The 20,755-nt window shown below is 42.3% G+C and overlaps 1 protein-coding gene across 6 annotated transcripts in view; it reads right to left on the reverse strand.

Moving 5' to 3' along the window:
* Nucleotides 1-20,755, reverse strand: part of FHOD3 (formin homology 2 domain containing 3) — a 627,020-nt gene that overhangs the window by 43,783 nt on the left and 562,482 nt on the right. For all 6 annotated transcript variants that reach the window (XM_073332694.1, XM_073332693.1, XM_073332692.1 and 3 more), the window contains 2 exons: nt 19,183-19,302; nt 18,499-18,660 (listed from right to left, as the gene is read on the reverse strand). In XM_073332694.1, coding sequence (XP_073188795.1) covers nt 18,499-18,660; nt 19,183-19,302 — 282 coding nt within the window. The remainder of the gene's footprint in view (nt 1-18,498; nt 18,661-19,182; nt 19,303-20,755) is intronic.

Here is a 20,755-nt window from a genome sequence, read left to right on the forward strand (position 1 = left end):
TTGTAAGTCAGCATGCTGTTTGAAGGGGGTTTAGAAGCTCTCCTTTGCACTCCCCTGATCCTGGTGCTATTCTGTGCATGACTGTTACTCTTGTGCTGTGTTAGAGCAGCCTAAAGGTTTTTATCACCTATGCTAGGTTGCTAGAATCAGAAGGGACTGAAAATAGAGCTTATGATACATTTTCCCCAGTCATGATCCCTTTTCCCTACCATGCTGGCAGCAGAGAGGTCATCTGGCGTAACCGTCCTGGTTCAGGCTCTACTCCATACAGTTATCTTGCTTACTCTGGGGAAATCCCTCCCTGGTTATGCTGTCACTGTAACTGCAATAATGAAACTGGCCCTGGACTCATACTACCACAAAATTGGAGGAATTTGGGATTGGGATCCAAACCGTCCCACCCCAGCCCTATCTCGAGTGTGGGTGGATCTCACTCTAAGCTTTTTATTTTTTTAATGCATTCTTCACCTTGGTTCAAATTAAAGTTTGTTACAGATGGAATAAAGTTTTCAACTACATACAGTACCTACTGCTGAGAGTCATACTAACTGAGTTTAGCCATAAGAAATGTATATTATTAAAAAGCTCCCTGATATAACCTGGTATTGATTTGATTCATTTTTCCTCTGACTTACAAAGTGATGAATTTTTCCTCTGCACAAGGAAATAAAAACATCCTTTGATCCATTCTGCTATTTAGAAAAGCCCTGCAGGCGAGGCAGCTGTGGGGGGTTATATTTTTGTTAGAGTATCAATGCCTATGTTAAAAAAAAATCCTTCTCCAGGTCAGTATTTTGACTGTTGATGACAAACATACTGCAGCTCACCAAAGACTGGAAATATAAAATGCACACAGCAGACAAAATACCAGTATCCCCATTAGAAAAAAATGGAGCCCAGAAGACTGTAGGACTCAAAATTTGGGGTCACAAAGAATTTACCAGACGGGGTAGGGAACTCCCCCTATCCCTCCTCTGCATAGTGCAGGAATTTTTATTAGTTTTCATCTTATGTTACAACAGCTTGCATTGAAATCAGTGAGAGTTCTGAGTTACCAGTTCTGTAGAGGTCAGAAGACAGTGTGTTCGGGAAAGGTTCTCTAGTTTCTAGAGAGCAGTTGGCATCTTCCCCTGGGCCGTGGTCCTGCAAAGAACCAATGCAACCACAAAAGGGGTATTGATAGCTGACGAGTGGATATGGACGAAGGATGTGCTGGAGCCTTCACTACAGTTTGAGGCTACCAGCCTCTGGTAGAACCTCTGAGGGAGCACCGCAGTGAAAATACCACCTGCTCTCCCATGGGGGGCACTGAGCACAGCTCAGCCTGCGCTGGTGCAGTAAGTGCGAATTACTGAAACTGGAAATCCAAACTCACTAGAGTAACTCACCTGTATATTCTGAACATGACTGAGGCTAATGTCAGAAGGAGAGTTGCCAAGAGAGTATAACAGATCACTACGAACTCTAATGTAATATGGGCCACCAACTCTCAGGAACTTGTCTTGAATGAGTGGTCATTTTTAGGGGACAAAAATAATCCATGTATGGAAAATTCTCCACATTTGGAAGAGTAAGAGTTAAAAGTGCTATGAGACATTCATATACATTAGCTTGTATTTTACAAGTACTGTTTCCCCAGCTTACGTTTCTGAAGGTGTTCCCATTATTTCCAATAAAACCCTAGGATAAGTAGTCCTTATACACACAGAATCCAAGGCATCTCCATAGGATATCTGCTATAGACCCTAACCCTTAAGGGGTTAAGTGAAGATCATTTCACACATTATCTGATATAAAGTATCTGCTTTCCTTTAAATGTGTGTCATGGTCCAACAAAATGCTTCCCTAAAGAGCACTGATGAATGAACTTGATTTTAAAAAAAACCCCCAAACCATTTTGTACTTGCCGATCTGTTGATCAGATTTTTCCTGCCTAAACTCACAGAACAATTCCACCAGACTGGGTAGGCAGGAATAGAAACATCTGAAGTTATTTAGAAAATTTGGACTCTTCTAGAAAATGAGGTCAAATGAATGTGAGAGTCTACAGTATTAAAGCACCCACTGTACAGCATTCAAACCACTGGTGTGGGCTTTTTTTCAAGTAGCAAAAGTATTAGGAAGCTGCTCTCTCATGGGGCATGGCCTGGAGTGACGCAAACACTGTCACCCTCACTTAGGGTGACCAGATAGCAAGTGTGAAAATCAGGACAGAGAAGGGGGGTAATAGGCACCTATATAAGACAAAGCCTCAAATACTGGGACTGTCCCTGTAAAATCGGGACATGTGGTCACCCTACCCTCACTGTCCCTTCTTACCTGGATCTGTCCCTTGTTCTGGTCTTTTATCCTACCTACCTCCTTTCTTTTTTTACTGTCCACGTTTTGTTTTCATGGTTTCTCTGCTGCTCCCATTTCTCTCAGTTTCTGTCCCCTCTCCTCCCCGATACACGCTAAGGGCTCAGTCTTGCCTTACAGGCACTGCCGCAGAGAAGGACAATTTCTCCCTCCATGCAGGACAAGTTGGTTACGGCTCACCTCTTCAGGTCATGTGGCCTGCTCCCCACTGCATGCACAGCCAACTCCACTGGCTGCTGTAAAGGGAGAACAGAATGCTGGCCATACTTTCTCCCTGGCAGCTTTATCATCTTCTTTCTCCATACCCCATCCTTTCTCAACCAACACAACAACACTTAGACTCACACATTCACACCAGGTAGTACTGAACAGCGTAAACCTTTCTCCTCCAGTGAGGGAGCACTAACCAATGTGCTGAGTTGCTGTGACCATCAACTCCATTTAGGCCAACGATCAGTAACATTAGAAAGTGAATGAGGTGCACACAGCGTGCATGCTAACAGAATAGGCCTCTCTACCACTCTCTTCCTGCATGCCCATGCTCATTACTACTTTCCAAATGCATGGATGATGTAAGGACCATCTAATTCCCTTCATCATCTGTAAAACAAGGTTTCCAGTAAAAGTTTAAATTCTGAAGGATGACAGTGAAGTTTGGATACTTCAGTAATCATTGGCAACATCCAGCTCTATATCACAGATGAGGAACAAAAGAGTCAAGCAACTAGCCTGAGGGCACAACGTGATTAAGCCCAAGATCCACTAAGCACTTTGTATGTTACTCTGACCTGCCCCCTACTGTGCATACTAATCTTTATCTATACAGAATGGAATTTCCTTAAATAGTGTACTGTATGCAGTGTTGTTGTAGCCACGTGGGTCCCAGGACATTAGAGACACAAGGTGGGTGAGGTAATATCTTTTAAGGAACTACTGTCAGTGAGAGACACAAGAGAGACCAACAGAATTGATTCAATAAAAATTATTACCTTACCCACCCTATTTTAAATAGTGATATTTATACATTATACATTTTGTCAAAAATAACTACATTATACTTTTTCAGCTAGAAATGTACAATTCCTTTTTCACTCCTTAATGCCATCTTTAAGAAACTTGCTATCACTCTGTGGACTCTTGTAACGCGCAAGGAAGGTTAATAGGAGGTACAGCTCACTGGAGCACAACTTTCCTTATTTATAAACAGCAGATTCAATTGAAAACAGGGATCCAAAGGCATTCAAATGGTTCAGAGCTTTACTTATCTTCATTGAGAACTCTAATAAACCATTGACATAAGAAAGTTGTCTTGTAACTTTACTGACATTATGTTGGCTTATTAGTCAATAGACTAGATTCTCTGGTGCTCTTTACCTTGTGTAGTTATTTATATGAGTAATAACTGTGAACTACTAAATCAGAAAATTAACAATTTGCATCTTTTTTACCCTTATATAACTGACTATACAAGGTGAAGCCCAACTGAGCAACTGACCAAAGGTTTGTACAGTGCTTTGGAGATGCAAAACTACACATGTGCTCAGCAATATTATTATATTTGATGCATTCTTACTCCATTTTGCGGTTAGTATTTGCTTGGTGTCGAGTGTTATCAAATAATCAAATTACACCTCAAGGAGGTGTAAGATGATAAAGGTGCACAATGTAATTTGGGGTCAGAATTAACAAGATTAAAAAGGGTATTGAGATAGGGAGAGTTATAAATGAGGATTGTTTACATTACAAGTACAGTACACATATCACAACGTATAAAATACCGTATCTCTTTCCTGTGAGCTATTCAGTTCATACTGTGTTCCCAAGGGATGCAGGGCAGAGTGAGGTCCCTACTCCACATTTATATGTCATCTTATTGCCAACATTTTATTAAAAAAATGAAGTTACACAATGGTAGAGAGAGATGATTCATTTTCTTATTGTTGAAAGGAAACAGGAACAGTACCTGCTTCCAGCTGGAAGACAGCACTGTGACTAACATGGCATTTAGGTGGATTTCACATAAAATTGTGGTTCCACGAGACTATGGAAAAGGTAGTCCCGAGAGAACTCTCTGTTGTAAGAGTGTTTTATAATTATGATGCATTGTATAAAAAAAAGAGAAAGATGGTAATTTCAAATTATCATTACAGCTTCAAGATACCCCCTTTTGCACTGTGTGCTACACATATCAATCAACTCTAGTCTTCTATTCCAATTAAACCATTTTCTGGGTCAAGTTCAACCCTGCCATAATGTGCACAACTCCTCAGACATTAAAGATATTGCACCTGCTTATGCTTGTAGTGAATTTGTTCCCCTGCAGTTACCTGGATATTTTGAACAGGGCTAAAAACCCCAACTCCAGGCCTGAGGTAAAAATAAAATGGAAGGAAGCTGACAAAATAAGCTCAAATTGAGTAGTGGCATTGAAGTTTCCTGAACGTGCCTGAAAAACTCAGACTGAGAATTAACTAATTTATTACCAAGATCACTGGAAGGTATTCTGAGTCTTTTTTGAAGGTTCTGCATAACTTCTGTTATATATTCTCAATATTCCTTACAGCTTTCTGTTATATTATAATTATCATTTGCTGACTCATCCTAGCTCTTTAAACTTTGTTATTATACTGGTGGATAGATCAGCTCTAGACATTTTCGAAACAGGAACTGACTCTCTCCCCATCTTTGCCTCTCCCCACCTAATGCTATTGACGACAGAACCAACACATTCACAAGACATGTTTCATTCTAATTTCATAACTGAAATGATAATTAGATACACACACAGACATATAAAGTCAGCTTTTCTCCCTTCAAAGATAGGGTATTTTCTACTGCAGACCACAGGCTAGTTTAAGTTCTTTGTAATTTAGGTCAGACAGATCATTTCCACATTATTACAGGGATGAGTTTTGATGTGGAACATGACATTCTCTTCTTCCTGCCCTTGTTCAGGGCCAAGGGAAGTTCTGAGCATTGAAAGAGTAACAAATGAGCCCAGAGTTCTTTCAAAGAGCAGTCAGATTAGAGTTTCTTAAACAATATTTGTTATATTAGAGAAGCATATATCATTGCAGCACACTGGTGGGCACCTTGTGTTTTGGTATACACTATCCAAACATTTACAAACACCATTGTGAAGATGCTATTCCATAAAATCTACCCACTCTCTTTTAAATCTTGTATTTTAGGAGTTAACATATAATTCGTCACAGGATTCAATGTATTTAATTAGGAGTAGGCAGAAAAATAAGAGAAGATGCAGTTATTGCACTCCATTTGCTAAGAATACAGGTACAGGAAACCATCTGGTAGATTTGCTAAGTGCTTTTGCCTACAAATGCTGGCTTATTAGTAACGTAAACAAAATTCTTATATAAAAACTGGGGAGAAAGGCAAGTAGGTCAGTATTAATAATAGAAGTTTCTTTGAAAAGTAATAGTTTTTTTTTTAAAGAGGTGGAGTGTCGCAGGGCTGGGATTCTTTGTTAATGAACTTCACCACCCAAGATGCAGGACTATGTACATAAATGCAGCTAACAAATGTAGGGTACAGACTATGCCTGATGAAAAAGGTGGCGGAGACTCTTGTGCCACAACCACTAAGGAGAGATTTGAATTATGGTTAGTGTTTGAACTAAAGAGAGCAGAAAAATAAAAGGACAGATGAGAAGTATACCACCACTTTCAGAGACACAATCTGGTGAAACTCAAACTATGAGAAGATTTCCAACGGCATGAAGGGAGGTCAGGTGAAAATCTCTCATTGAAAAGCAGTGGAAGTTGGATGCCTTGGAAATCTGCCTCCTAGTTTTTTTCTGAATAAACAGCATCTTCAGTCAGTATGACTCTAATGTTGATTAGGATATGATTGGACACAAACCGTAAGCAGAATGTGTGTGGCAGTGAAGGGATCTAGCATATTAGTGCTAGATAGTGCTCCATAAAATCTTAAATTAAACAGAAAGTTACCAGAGAATTTTATATCCCATAATCCAGGTTTAGAAAATTACATCCCTTGAGTTTCAGAGTAATTAGTGAAGAAGGAATGTGCTTAGACCTAGCAGACATAATGAAAGGGGGTCTTTCACATTCTTTCACATGTCGTTGGCTGGAATCTGGTCCAGGATGGTAGTGAACAAAAGTAATTTCTTTCTAAAGGCTCTTCAGTGGCCGACATGAGATGAGCTGCTGGTCTCAGTCCAAGTTTTAGTGGACAGGTGAGGTCTGTATTTTGCTACCCATGCTAATAAATGATTATTAATAGTAATAATACAAACCATGATGTGCATATCTGTCACTCCACTATAATGTAATTCCTTGACATATTAGTTCAATTTCTGCTCCGATGTGCCCATATACAACTTATTTCAATAAGAGTCATATGAGGGCATCAAAGGGCAGCATTTAGCTCACCTCCATTCTTGTGGCTACAAAGTTAGTGTCCATCCTATCCACATATTTTTAATAAAAGGTCAGAAACAGTCTCCTTGCAAAAATAATTATAAAAAATATGACAACAGAATCGAGTAACTGATTAATACATGAATGGATTGCATGAACTTAGTGGTCATATCACCCATTATTCCCATTTCTTTACTTATCCACTGCACAGCACCATTGTATCTGAGCACCTTACAAATTCTAAAATAAATACACCGAACAATCTCTTCACAAATCCTACACAAAAACCTCCATGATCAGAGACGGCAAGGAACACGATCAGTGGATGGCAACCTAACTCTAGGTGGCTTGAATGGATGCTATGGCACTGCTAATAATAAGGGCACTCATCTGACTTGCACTGTTAGTGAATCAAAACAATACTGCCAGGTACTTACTTTTTCCAGACAAAACACCTAAATCGCTCTCTCTCAGACACACACACACACACACACACACACACAAACACACACTTCCAGCTGTGGAAACCATCTGGGATATTGCAGCTAATTCTTCAACATTGCTCCAACTAACCTGTTTCACCAGTTGGAGCAGCTGTCAATGTCCTTGCACCTGACACCGTATTTGGTAGAAAATGTATGGATTTCTTGTCTTAAAATATATATACAAAATATATTTTAACTGTAAAGGACAGTATACACAGATACCCCCTTGTGCACAGAGACAAGAACAGATATCACTGAGTCCAAGTTTGAAGCACCATTTGATCTTCCCTTCCCATCCCTACCACCACCACCCTGGCTAGGGGTAATATTTCTCTCTGCTTTCAGTCAGATTAAACAGGAGCCATAACATACCAGAAAAGCACTTGTGTTTCACCCACTCCTTCTCCCCATAAATCCAAGCGGAGTCCTTTGGCTCACTCTGCTCTAGTTGCAGCCTTCCTGTCCCCCCTGCATCTGTGTCAGTACAATCAGCAGTTCTTTCCTGAAAGTAATTGCTACTCCCTTGTTTGTGTTGCTCCCATTTCCTCATGCTTACTCTTCAAAATCACCTGCTTTTCCACTGTCTAATATCCGCAAGTAATTTGAGAGTCTTGCTGGAAGAATCAAACATAGCCTGCTGGGAGTGTGGCATTTTATAAATAAGTGATTCAGAGGGAGAATAGGACAATTATAAGTTAGCTGTGGAGCTGGCTTTAGATCTTCAGATGCATGGAGATGATTAGATAAGGGAATTTTTACAAGGATTTTTTTCACTAACATCGACTGACTCCAAAGAAAAGATACCAATGCAAACCCGGCCTCATCTTGTTACACTGAGAGGAACAGCATTGACAGAGGCACAGAAATCTGGAGGCCTGAAACCCTGCCTTTGTGTTGGGTATATCAGTACTAGGGCAGTACCAGCTGCAAACAAACAGCTTTTTTAAAAGGAAGAACAAAAGATATGTTTGTAAAGCCTATTTACATAGGTCTTTTCTGAGGGAATGGTTCTGAAGGGTTGGGGGGATTTATGTCTGGTGAGTTATATTACGAGTAGTTTGTATTTAATTGAGTTATTTATGTGATGATATTACTATAGCTTTGTATACAAAATTCCAGTAGGTCAAAATGTCAATGGTCCCTGCTCTACACAATTTTGTATGGTAATAATATGGCATTGTATTGTTTTAGACTTCTGTAGTGAGTTTCCACTCACCCAGGTGTGTTCTCATCACCATTGCGGATAACTGTGACTTTGTTTGGTCTTTTGGAGATGATCCACAGGCTTCACAAGGGATTTTACTGCCTTGTTTCATGTCTTTTCAACCCTTTTCAGATGTGCCAGGCTGTTTTATTTAAAAAAAAATAACAGTTAGGGAATTCTCACATTGATGTTCATCCCAAGGGAAGGGGCATCTCTGTTTTTCTACATGATGGAAATTGTTTAGCCTTTTGTGGCTTGGGTCTCCTTGAAGTTTTAGAAAGATGCTTATAGATGAACTGGAGCCCAAAGTGCAGTGTAATCATCAGTGAAATAATGATTCTTCATTTATGCCAGTTTTCCTAAACCAGATTTCACATACTGTCTCTGACCATTCCATTGAAGAGGGCAGGATGGAAGGTTTCCATGTCCTAACGCTTTGATTTGTGGCAAAGATGAAGGGGGACTAGAGCTTAATTCAGTAATCCATCACTGGTACAATATGTGCAGGAATATCCCAAAGAGGAAGACCTTGGGCATTATAGGGAGGATTAAGGCCATAATTTCCCTTACTGTGATTTTGTTTGACCTTTTAGAATATCATCTGCTTTGGGCAGGGCCACTCAGAGTAGCAAACCACAGACTGAAATGCTGGGTGCAGTTTTGTATGGCTTTGGATCTAGAAACTCTCAGAAACTGCAAATGTAGATTGGGATTTCTTCCACTTCCTGAAACTGCAGGATACAGACTTCTTTTCAGAGCCCACAGATAAAAGTCTATGATAGATTTTGGAGGATAAGTTCTTCTTATATGTTCAACAATAGTTTTCATCCTTTTAGTAATTAACTGAGTCACAATTTAAAGTGTGCTTTAACCTCTAAACACAAAAAAGAAGCAAGGGAAACAAGAAGTAAACCAGTACAGCCAACTGGCGAGGCATAAGAAAGTTATCTGAGCCAAAAAGAGATCCTTTAGAAAATGGAAATCTAATCCTAGTGAAACCATAAACTGTGACAGTCAATATGTAAGAAGAAAACTAGAAGACCTATGATGAAATCTACAGAGTAAGTAACTAAAGGTGTAAAAATAAATACACCGGACCCTCACTAGAATGCAGGATTTGGGATCCATGCATGGTTCTGCATTAACGTGCGGACTGTGTTATAGCGGGGACTGCGTTAAAATGAATTCCAAATAAAGTAATTACATTTGGGATCCATGGCTGTTACTGTGTTATATGTGAATTCACGCTATTTAGACATGCGTTTTAGCGAGGGTCCGGTGTACCAAGAAAGTTTTTAAGTATATTAGAGGCAGGAAGCCTGTTGGAGAATCTGTGAGTCTGCTGGATCACCAAGGATTAAAGGGAGAAATTAAGGAAGACAAGGACATTGTTGAGAAACTAAGTAATTTCCCTGCATCAGTCTTCACCCCAGGGGATGTTAGGGAAATACCTACCCCAGGCCTTCTCTCTTCTGGTAATGAAGATGAGGTATTACCAGAGACTGAGGTGTCCGAAGAAAAGGCATTGGAACAAATTGATACATTAAAAAGGAACAAATCACTAGGCCCAGATGGTGCACACGTAAAGTTCTGAAGACACTTAAGAATGAGATGATTAAGCTGCTAGCAAAACTAGGCAATCTCTCGTTAAAATCAGCTACTATATTGGAGGACTAGAAGGTAGCAAATGTCCCATATTTTTAAAAAAGGTGTGAGGGCTGAGCCAGGAAATTATAGAGCAACAAGCCTTACTTCCATACTTGGTAAACTGGTTGAAATGATGTTAAAAACATAATTATAAAACATTTAGATGATTATGATATGATAGACTCTAAACAGCACAGTTTCTGCAAAAGAAAACCGTGTCTCACAAATCTATTCAAAGGCTTTCAATGTGCCAATAAAATAGTGGACACATGAGAACAAATAAACAAAATTAATTTAGACTTTCAAAAGGTCTCTGAGAAAGTCCCTCACAGGAAGCTAGTCACAAAACTAAGAAGTCATGTGATGTGAGGCAAAGTACTGTCACGGATCAGAAACTAGCCAAGAGGGAGAAAACAAAGCAGAGGAATAAACAGTCACTTTTCATCATGGCACAACATTAACAGCACAATATCACAAGGCTCTGTACTAGAACTTTTGTTGCTTAATATCTTGATTAATATATGGAAAAGAGGGTGAGCACTGAGAGGGGAAAATCTGCCGGTAACAGAAATTTATTTCGATTAGTCAGGGCTTCAGAAGATTTTAGAAACTTGAGAGATCTAATCAAGCTAAGTAAATAGGTAACATTGTGGCAGATAAAATTCAGTGTTGATGCATACAAAGTAATGCACAGAACAGTGAATAATCTGAACTGCCCAGACACCTTGCTGAGTTCTAAATTAACTGTGTCCACTCAGGAAAATACCTGGCCATCATTATGGACAGCTCCATAAAGACTACAGTAAAATGTGCAGCAGCACTTAAAAAAACAAACAAAATGTCAGGATGCTTAATGAAAGGGATGGAAAGTAATATGGAATATATTATAATGCCATTAGATAAATCCTCACCTGGAATACTGTTTTAAGTTTCTTTCATCCCATGTCAAAAAAAGTATATAGAGAGGCTTCAAAGACAGATGTGAAAATAATTAGAGTATGGAAAAATGAAGAAGAAAGATTGAAGAAATTAGGGTTGTTAAGTCAGTCAGTCAATATGTCGCAAGAATGAAACAGAAAGTTGGCAAATTCAAAACTGATAATAGGAAATACTTTCTACTCGATGCACAATAAGACTTTGGAACTCATTGTTAAAAGATATCACTGAGACCAAGAACATAGCAGGATGCAAAAGAAGACTGAACATTTATATGCACAAGAAAAATATCTAGGGTTCTAATAGTAAGTATTTTTTAAAAAGCAAAGCAAGAGTTTTGGAAGGTTTATAATATCTCCTGTTTGAGGAAATAAGCCAACCTCCAGTTATTGGGGATTATTAGGAAAAAGACCGTTACCTTTTCCGTAACTGGCGTTCTTCGAGATGTGTGGCTCATATCTATTCCACAATAGGTGTGTGCGCTTGCCACGTGCACCGGTGCCAGAAGTTTTTCCCCTAGTAGTACCCGTAAGGGGAGCACCACTGTGACCCCTGGCATGGTGCCTCCGTGGCACGGTATAAGGGGAGCTGCATGCTCCCCCTACCCTCAGTTCCTTCTTGCCAGACAACTCCGACAAAGGGGAAGGAGGGTGGGATGTGGAATAGACATGAACAACACATCTCAAAGAACACCACTTACGGAAAAGGTAACTGTCTTTTCTTCTTCGAGTGATTGCTCATGTGTATTCCATAATAGGTAATTCCAAGCTATATCTGTTGGAGGTGGGTAGGAGTTCACAGATTCCTGGGACGGAGTACAGCCCTTCCGAACCCGGCGCCATCCCTAGTTTGGGAGATGATCACATAGTGAGAGGTAAACGTGTGAACTGAAGACCAAGTAGCGGCCCTACAAATGTCCTGGATAGGGACGTAGGCCACAAAGCCAGCGACAAGGCCTGGGCCCGAGTCAAGTGTGCCTTCACAATCGGTGGTGGGGGAACACCCGCCAGATCATAACAGGTGCGAATGCACAAGGTGATCAATGGGAGAAGCACTGATTGGAAATCGACTGACCCCTCATGCGCTCAGCCGAGGCAATAAACGGTTGAGAGGACTTCCTGAACAGCTTAGTCCGTTCCAGGTAGAAGGCCGGCGGCCTATGCACATCGAGCATGTGAAGCGGCGTTCCTCATTGGATGCGTGAGGCTTAGGGCAGAGGACAGGCAGGAAAATGTCCTGGCCCATGTGATAGGCGGAGACCACCTTAGCGAGGAATGCGGGGTGTGGGCAGAGCTGAACCTTATCCTTATGGAAAACTGTGTACGGGGGTTCGGAGGTCAAAGCCCTGAGCGCTGAGACCCGCCGGGCCGACGTGATAGCAACCAGGAAGGCCACCTTCCACAAGAGGTGAGACCAAGAGCACGTGGCCAGAGGTTCAAACGGGGGCCCCGTGAGACGGGATAGCACCAAGTTCAGGTCCCACTGTGGAACAGGAGGCCTAGCATATGGAAAAAGATGGTCCTACCCCTTAAGGAACCGCCCAGTCATAGCATGTGAGAACACCGTGTGTCCCTGCACCAGCGGATGGAAGGCCGATATGGCTGCCAGATGCACCTTGACCAATGAGGACGCCAGGCCCTGGGCTCTAAGATGAAGGAGGTAGTCCAGGATAAGCTGGATAGGACGGCCACTGGGGAAACACCCTGCTCGGCAGCCCATCTACAGAACCTGGACCACTTTGCCCAGTAGGCGCGGCATGTGGAGGGCAGCCTGGTTTCTGGGGGATGCGTTGGACCCCCTCTGAACACGTCCGCTGCTCCCCACCTAGTCATCGAGCAGTTACGCCGTGAGGTGGAGAGCCGCTAGGTTGGGATGGAAGAGATGGCCCTGGTCCTGGGAGAGCAGGTCCGGACGGAGCGGCAGCGGCGGGGCCACCACCAGGCCCATGAGGGTCCCGTACCAATGCTGTTGGGGCCATGCCAGGGCAATTAAGAGGACCTGTGCCTTGTCCATTTTTACTTTCTCCAGGACCCTGCTGATGAGAGGGAATGGGAGGAAGGCATAGAGAAGCTGGCTTGACCAGGACAGGAGGAAGGCATCTGAGATAGCGCCCCATCCCAGACCCCCCCGGAACAGAACCGGGGGCAACACCTGTTCTGCCTCATCACGAACAGGTCCACCTGGGGAGTTCCCCACACTCGGAAGAGCTGGTGAGCCACTTCCGGGTGGAGAGACCACGCGTGTTGGGAGGAGAAGTCCCTGCTCAAACAATTGGCCCACGTGTTGTGGGCACCCGGCAGGTGGAAGGCCCTCAGGGAGATGTCGTGTGCTATGCAGAAGTCCCACAGTCTGAGGGCTTCGCGGCAGAGGGCCGAGGACTGGGTCCCACCTTGCCTGTTGATGTAGAACATCAAGGCTGTGTTGTCCATGAAGACCCTGACCACCTTGCCCTGTAAGTGCGAGCAGAAGGCCAAGCATGCCAGGCATACAGCCCTGAGCTCTTTGACTTTTATGTGTAGGGGCAACTCTGTGGCCGACCACAGTCCTTGGGTCTGAACGGTCCCCATGTGGGCTCCCCAACCCAGGTCCGACGCATCGGACACCAGCTCCAATGACGGGGTCATGTCCTGGAAGGGGACACTTTGGAGCATGTTGCTCAGGGAGGACCATCACTGCAGGGAGGCGATCACTGGGTTGGGCACAGTGAGGACTTTGTCCATCCTGATCTGGGCCTGGGAGAACTCCGAGGCCAACCACAACTGGAGGGGCCTCATTTGGAGCCTGGCATGGCAGACCACGTACGTGCACGCCGACATGTGACGCAGGAGCTAGAGGCACACTCTGGCCATTGTCACAGGGAAATTCATGACTGAGTCGATGAGCCCCTTTAGGGTCTTGAACCTGTCTGGTGGGAGGGAGGCCGTGGCCGTCGAGGCGTCCAGGAGCGCCCCGATAAACTCTATGCGCTGGACTGGGACTAATATGGACTTGGTGTTGTTTACTGACAGGTCCAAGGTGGCACACGTGGACAATAGGAGCATCACGTGATCCTGCACCTGCGACCGGGAGCTGCCCTTGACCAGCCAATCGTCCAGGTAGGGAAAGATCTGGACCCCTCGGTGCCTGAGGTAGGCAGCCACCACCAACATACATTTCGTGAACACCCTGCGGGCAGTGGATAGGCCAAATAGGAGGACCGTGAACTGGTAGTGGTTCTGTCCCACCAGGAAACGGAGGAAGCGCCTGTGCCCCTTGTATATATGGATGTGGAAATATGCATCGTATAGGTCCAGGGCCAAGTACCAATTCCCAGGGTCGATGATGGAGGGGATGATGGAGGGGATGATGGAGGCCAGGGAGATCATGCAGAACTTAAGCTTGACCTCTGGAGTCGGGGTCAGCACCAACTCCATGAGAATGGCCTGGATCCTGATGTCCCTTTCTCTTTTAGTCCAAGGCTTGAATGACTTGCAAACCTTGCAACGATCGCTGATGTGAGTCTCATCCAAACAGCATAAACAGTCCGCATGCGGGTCACTCCTTGGCATAGAACGCCTACAAGAGTAGCATGACTTAAAATCCGGGACGTGGGGCATGCCCCGGATCGGGCACTCTAACTAACTGGAACAACTAACTGACTACAGGTACTAGCACTGAACAAACGAAAAGTTGTGGGGACGAGCTACAGCGAAGCTGGAGCAGAGCAGTTCCGATTCACCTTCACTGGCGGCAAGAAGGAACTGAGGGTGGGGGAAGCACGCAGCGCCCCTTATACCGTGCCATGGAGACTCCAGTCCAGGAGTCGCTGGGGTGCTCCCCCTACGGGTTCTGCCGGGGAAAAACTTCCGGCACCGGTGCATGTGGTGAGCACGCACACCTATTGTGGAATACACATGAGCAATCACTCAAAGAAGAAACATAACCAGGGAGCAGGTTATCCTGTAATTACCTACTGCTGAGTTTCTTTCACCTTCCTTTGAAGGAGCTGATATTGACCGCTGCCAGACACAAGATACTAAAATAGATGGATCACTGGTCTGAGCTATTCCCATGTCCGTGAAAAGCGATTCTGTAATAATTGCATTCTGGATTCCCATGTTGATTATCTCTCAATGATTCCATATTCCATGTATGCAGTTTAAAAATAAAAAAAACATGTTGTTTCTAACTTACAGATCAGAAAATTCAACTTGACTCTGGGAGTCAAGTTGGATTCTTTCCCTCATGAATATCACTTTCAGTAATAAAAGCTCTAAAGACTAAATTTGTCCGCAGTGACAACTGTACAGCCCCCTATGACTTCAAATTTATATTCTCAGTGACAAAGGGATAAAGACAAAGACAAAATGTCCCTCACTATAAGGGATGTCACTCTTCTTAGACCCACAGTTCCCTCTGCTCCACACCAATTTGGCCTCCGCTCACTTTTACTGTTGAAAATCCTTTACATAAGAATTAAAGATGCATGAAGCTGAGGTTATACATTGAAGGAAAGGAAGGAATACACTGAAGAAACCCACCCAACTGTACGTTTCCTGCATAAAGATTATCTCTGTGCCCCAATTTTGGGTCTTTGTCACACACTGTGTGCCACATTGGGGACTGGAAGATTTAGGCATTTGGCTATACCTGTGCAGCTCCAGTGCCTTTAGTGGTTTCCACAGGCCTGACTCTTTGGCATTTACTAATGAATGCAATTAATGTTGCACAAAATGGAATAGAATCCCACTCCCTGCTGATGTTTGTGTTGGCTCTGCAGAGCTAACAGGAGTAAGGAGAAGTAAGATTTATTTTTGTCACTGTTTAAGTCAGTAGATAGGACACACACATAGTAGACACACAGAAGGAGCAAATCTGTCGAGGAGGAAAGTGCCATTATTACATCTTTTGCAGAGTAGAATCACACTGTAAGCTGTCAATAGTGAGAAAAAAGCTTAAATGCACCTTCTTTCCATATGAAATATGGCTTTCTAATGAAGCTCTACCCTAGAAGTATGTTAGTACAGCACAGAGATATTATGTTAGGACAAGAACAAAATTTGGGGACTGTTGTTCCCTCATCCCAAGCCTCTGGCAGTAAAAAAACTAAACAAAGAAAAGAAAAGGGAAATTTTTTTTCCTCTCATAAAGAACATAAGAATGGCCATTCTGGGTCTGACCAATGGTCCATCTAGCCCAGTCTCCTGTCTTCCAACAGTGGCCAATGCCAGATGCTTCAGAGGGAATGAACAGAACAAAACAACCATCAAGTGATCCATCCTGTGTCGTCCAGTCCCAGCATCTGGCAGTCAAAGGCCTAGGGACACCCAGAGTATGGGGCTGCATCCCTGAACATCTTGGCTAAAAGCCATTGGTGGACCTATCCTCCATGAATGTACAGAATTCTTGTTCTGAATCCACTTATACTTTTGGCCTCACAACATCCCCTGGAAACGAGTTCCACAGGTTGACTGTGCACTGTGTGAAGAAATACTTCCTTTTATTTGTTTTAAACCTGTTGCCTACCATTTCATTGGGTGACCCCTTGGTTCTTCTGTTATGTGAAGGGGTAAACAACTTATTCATACCATTCATGATTTTATAGATCTCTGTCATCTCTTTTCCAACCTGAATAGTCCAGTCTTTTTAAATCTCTCCTCACATGGAAGCTGTCCCACACCCACAATCATTTTTGTTGCTCTCTTCTGTACCTTTTCCAATTCTAATATATGTTTTTTGAAATAGGGCAACCAGAAGTGCATGCAGTATTCCAGGTGTGAACATACCCCTCTTCTGCCCTTCAAACAGTCCCCCACCCTGTCAAACCTCATCATCAGAAGCAAGCTCCCCACAGACCAGAACACACCAACTCAAAGTGGCACCAGACCCTGCCAGAACAACAGATGCAAAACCTGTACACATATCTTCACTGCTACAATGACCAACAACTCCCACAACTTTCAAGATCCATGAGTCCTATGCATGCCTATCATAATATATGGTGTACATCATCGAGTGCACTAAATGCCCCTAAAACAACTATTTGGGTAAAACCAGACAATCACTACATTTTTGAATGAACTTACACATGATAAAAGACAAACACCATATCATGTGGGTGAACGTTTTTCACAAAGCCATCACACTATATCTGATCTCTCAGTCCTCATCCTCAAAGAAAACCTTTACGACACCTTCAAAAGAAGAGCATGGGAGCTTAACTTCATAACTTTGCTAGACACTAAAAATCAGGGATTGAATAGACACACTGGATTTATGGCTTATGATAACAGTCTATAAACCACTAACCCCTCCTCCTCCTCCAGCTTTTTTTTCTCCTTTACCCACTGTGATGTTAACTGACCATTTCACCTTGAATGGTCCCTTGAAATATGTGTTAACGACTGCTGCTAAATAATCTGATCCATCTTGTATTTAGCTGTGACACTCTGGATACATCTACATGGGGATAAAAGCCATGCAGCATGGCTGCGGCTGGCCCAGATCAGCTGACTTGTGCTCATGGGGTTTGGGCTGCAGGGCTAAAGGTTGTTGTGGAAGCATTCAGGCTTGGGTTGGAGCCTGAGCTCCAGGGCCCCCAACCCTCACAGGGTCCCAGAACTTGGCCTCTAGCTGGCGCCCGAATATCTACATGGCAATTTTTCAGCCCCGGAGCTTGAGCCCTGTGAGCCCAAGTCAGCTGATCTGGACCAGCTGCAGATTTTGTTATCCCTGTGTAACATATCCTGTGAGAACATTGCCCAGATCTGAAGAAGAGCTCTGTGTAAGCTCAAAGGCTTTTCTCTCTCACTAACAGAAGCTGGTCCAATAAAAGATATTACCTTATCCACCATGTCTCTCTAAAACTCTTCTGATGCAGGTAGTTTTTTTTAAAAGAAAAAGAAAAAAACAGTGCCTCTTGGTCTCTTGATGAGTTTGACATAATTAAATAAACACATTTACTTTAAAAAAAAATGGTTTCCCCAATACCAGAAAATAACCATCGGGCAATACCAATAAAATCAAATCCTAGCCTGAAAATAGCGAAGGACAAACTCACAAAGATATGTCCCTAATTTCTGTAATAATATTATAATAAATCCATGTAATAAATAATGATGACTTCAATGATTTCTAGAATAACTCTTTTCTAGTTGTATCAAAGCACAACAAAGGCAATGAATTTGTTTCAGGTTTATAGACAATGTAGGAGCATGGCTGCAATCTGAGGGGTATACTGAGATACTAAGATATCTCAGAGATATCTCTGAGATACAGCCAGAAAGATAAGAGTACTGGTATCTTTAAAATTCCATAAAATCCACATTCATAAGAAGAATTGTGAGGAGGGGAGAAAAAAAAAAAGAATTAAATCAAAAAACTTCAATGTTACATTTAAAATCTTTTCGTTTCTTATGGAGACTGATAAAGATCCGGCATCTGTAGCAAATGCAAGGAGCTTTTCTTCTTTTGTTCGCAGACATACCTTGGCTGACCTAGTGATGGCCCCAATTTCTGAATAAAGATCTGTGCTGTCTGGGAATTTTTCTACCACCATAGTGCAGACATGGTGGAGGAGAGACTGCTTATGCACTGTGTCCTTGACTTCCGGAACCTTCTCGAGGTAGCTTAACTCAAAAGCTTTGGCCTGTGTAGGAAAGGAATTTTTTTTTAAAGTAAGTTTATTTTGTCCACACAGATCTCCTGAAAGAAAACATTTATTAAGATATACAATGCATGAGGGGGGTGAGGGGAAGAGATTACTCTTTTTAAATAAAAAGAATCCCAGAGCAGGAAGAATATATGATTCTTTCTGATACAATTTTACATACTTCTTAAGAGTCAGTAGATGCCTAGATCATTCCATTGGCAATGAAAAGAACAAAGAGATGATTCTTGTAGTGTGTATCAAGAACAACTCCACTGAAGTCAATGGGGTTATGCTGGTATAAAATTGGGACCAGGACTGGTTCCAAATCTCTCTGAGGTTATTTTGAAGGGGGAAAATAGAATTAATGAAACATACAATGTAGGTTTTGTTTTTTAAATTACATGTATGTGTTGGAAATACACATATACTAGGTGATAACTGTGATACGAGGTACAGAAGCTGATGAGGAAAGTCTGTGATAATAGTCAGTAATAAAATAATAGGGTGACAAAAGCTTACATTGGTTCCATTTAGAAAGTTCCCAATGGCTAGTAAAGTAGAAAGGATAAATTCCAAGGTTTTATTATGCTCCAGCTGGTCCATTCCTTCCTTCAGGTCTAAAAGTGGTTCTGCAACTTCCTGGCATTAAAAAAAAGTGAAGATTTTAGGCTCTCATAGATCATTCTGTCTTAATTCTATGTTTTAGATTCATTATTGCAAAGGTTCTAAACAGTGATCCTGCAGAGAACTGGCAGTTGTGTGATGCTGCAGCTACTAAATCACATAAAAAAACTCAGCAGAGAAATAAATTAAATATTTCCTAAAGTTGCTTGTTCACGTAAGCGATTGGTGTCCTTGTCACAGGGATGTTATATGATTGAAAATGGAAGAAGCTTCACTGCAGGGGGCTGCTGTGTTTGAGTTAGAGGCATAAAAAGCTCCACTAATGAAATGTCTTAATTTTTTGTGATGTTTCAAGAGCAAAGAAAACCTAGAATATTTGGTAACTTGACATCTTTAATCTGCCTCTACTGGTCCCTACAAATGATGGCCACCTCTGAGATGCAGATGTGACTACTTCTGTATATCAGTCTGTCACTTGAAAACTCAAAAAACTCGGAAGTGTCACGCTTTACAAAATGGCCTCTAATTTTAACTTTTTAACCTGCAAACTCTTAATGTGCTTTCTGTACATGCAAGTTATCGGTAAGCAGGCATATAGACTGACAGACACCAATTCCGCTCCATTATCTCAGGAAATGGATTACACTGTATAATTCAAAGGCAGAGAGATATACAGTAATTGAAATAAATGAGCTTATTTCTATGTCTTTTTGGGTGGCCAAGGGCTGTTTCTTTTGTATGTACAATAAGGTACATACAGTTCTCAGTCCTTTCTATCAGCAAATTTCATCTTAGTCATCTGTAACCAGCATTCTTTCTACAAATTATCACTCTGTTGATGATCTGAGGAGCCAAAATTAAGCCTCAGTATTTCAGGCCAAGTGGCAAAACAACTGAGAATTTCTTTGCCTAGTGGAAACATGATGGATTATTTGTAGATTATAGGGATATTTTATCATAAACATGTGCAGGGAGCTTCAAGAGAAAATGCACTGACAATCACTATCATATTACCATTTTGTGTAAATCAAAAGAAAAGGAGTACTGTACATTTTATTTTGGGTATATTGGCAGGGTGAACAAATTCAGAGGTGATATAATTTACACATCAGACTATGGGAGTAAGGGGGTCTAAGGCCTTGCCTACATACACAAACACACACAGCTTGCACCAGTTTAAGGTTAATGTTTACACTATGGAGACTGTGCTGCTAGGTCACCATAGCTGTGCCAGCATAACCCCCTAGTGCAGACGCAACCTCTTCTCATGGAAGGGTTTTTTCCATTGGTGTAGGAATACCACTTTCCTGAGCAAAGGTAGCTATGCCAATGGAAGTATAAGTTGACATAGCTGTATCTACACTGGGGGTCAGGTTGGCATAGTTATGATGTTCGGGGTGTGATTTTTTCACACACCCCTGGCCAACGTAATTATCGTGAGCTAACTGTTAAGTGTAGACGAGGCCCA

This window comes from Lepidochelys kempii, chromosome 2 (assembly GCF_965140285.1).
Source record: "Lepidochelys kempii isolate rLepKem1 chromosome 2, rLepKem1.hap1, whole genome shotgun sequence".
Taxonomy (NCBI): domain Eukaryota; kingdom Metazoa; phylum Chordata; order Testudines; family Cheloniidae; genus Lepidochelys; species Lepidochelys kempii.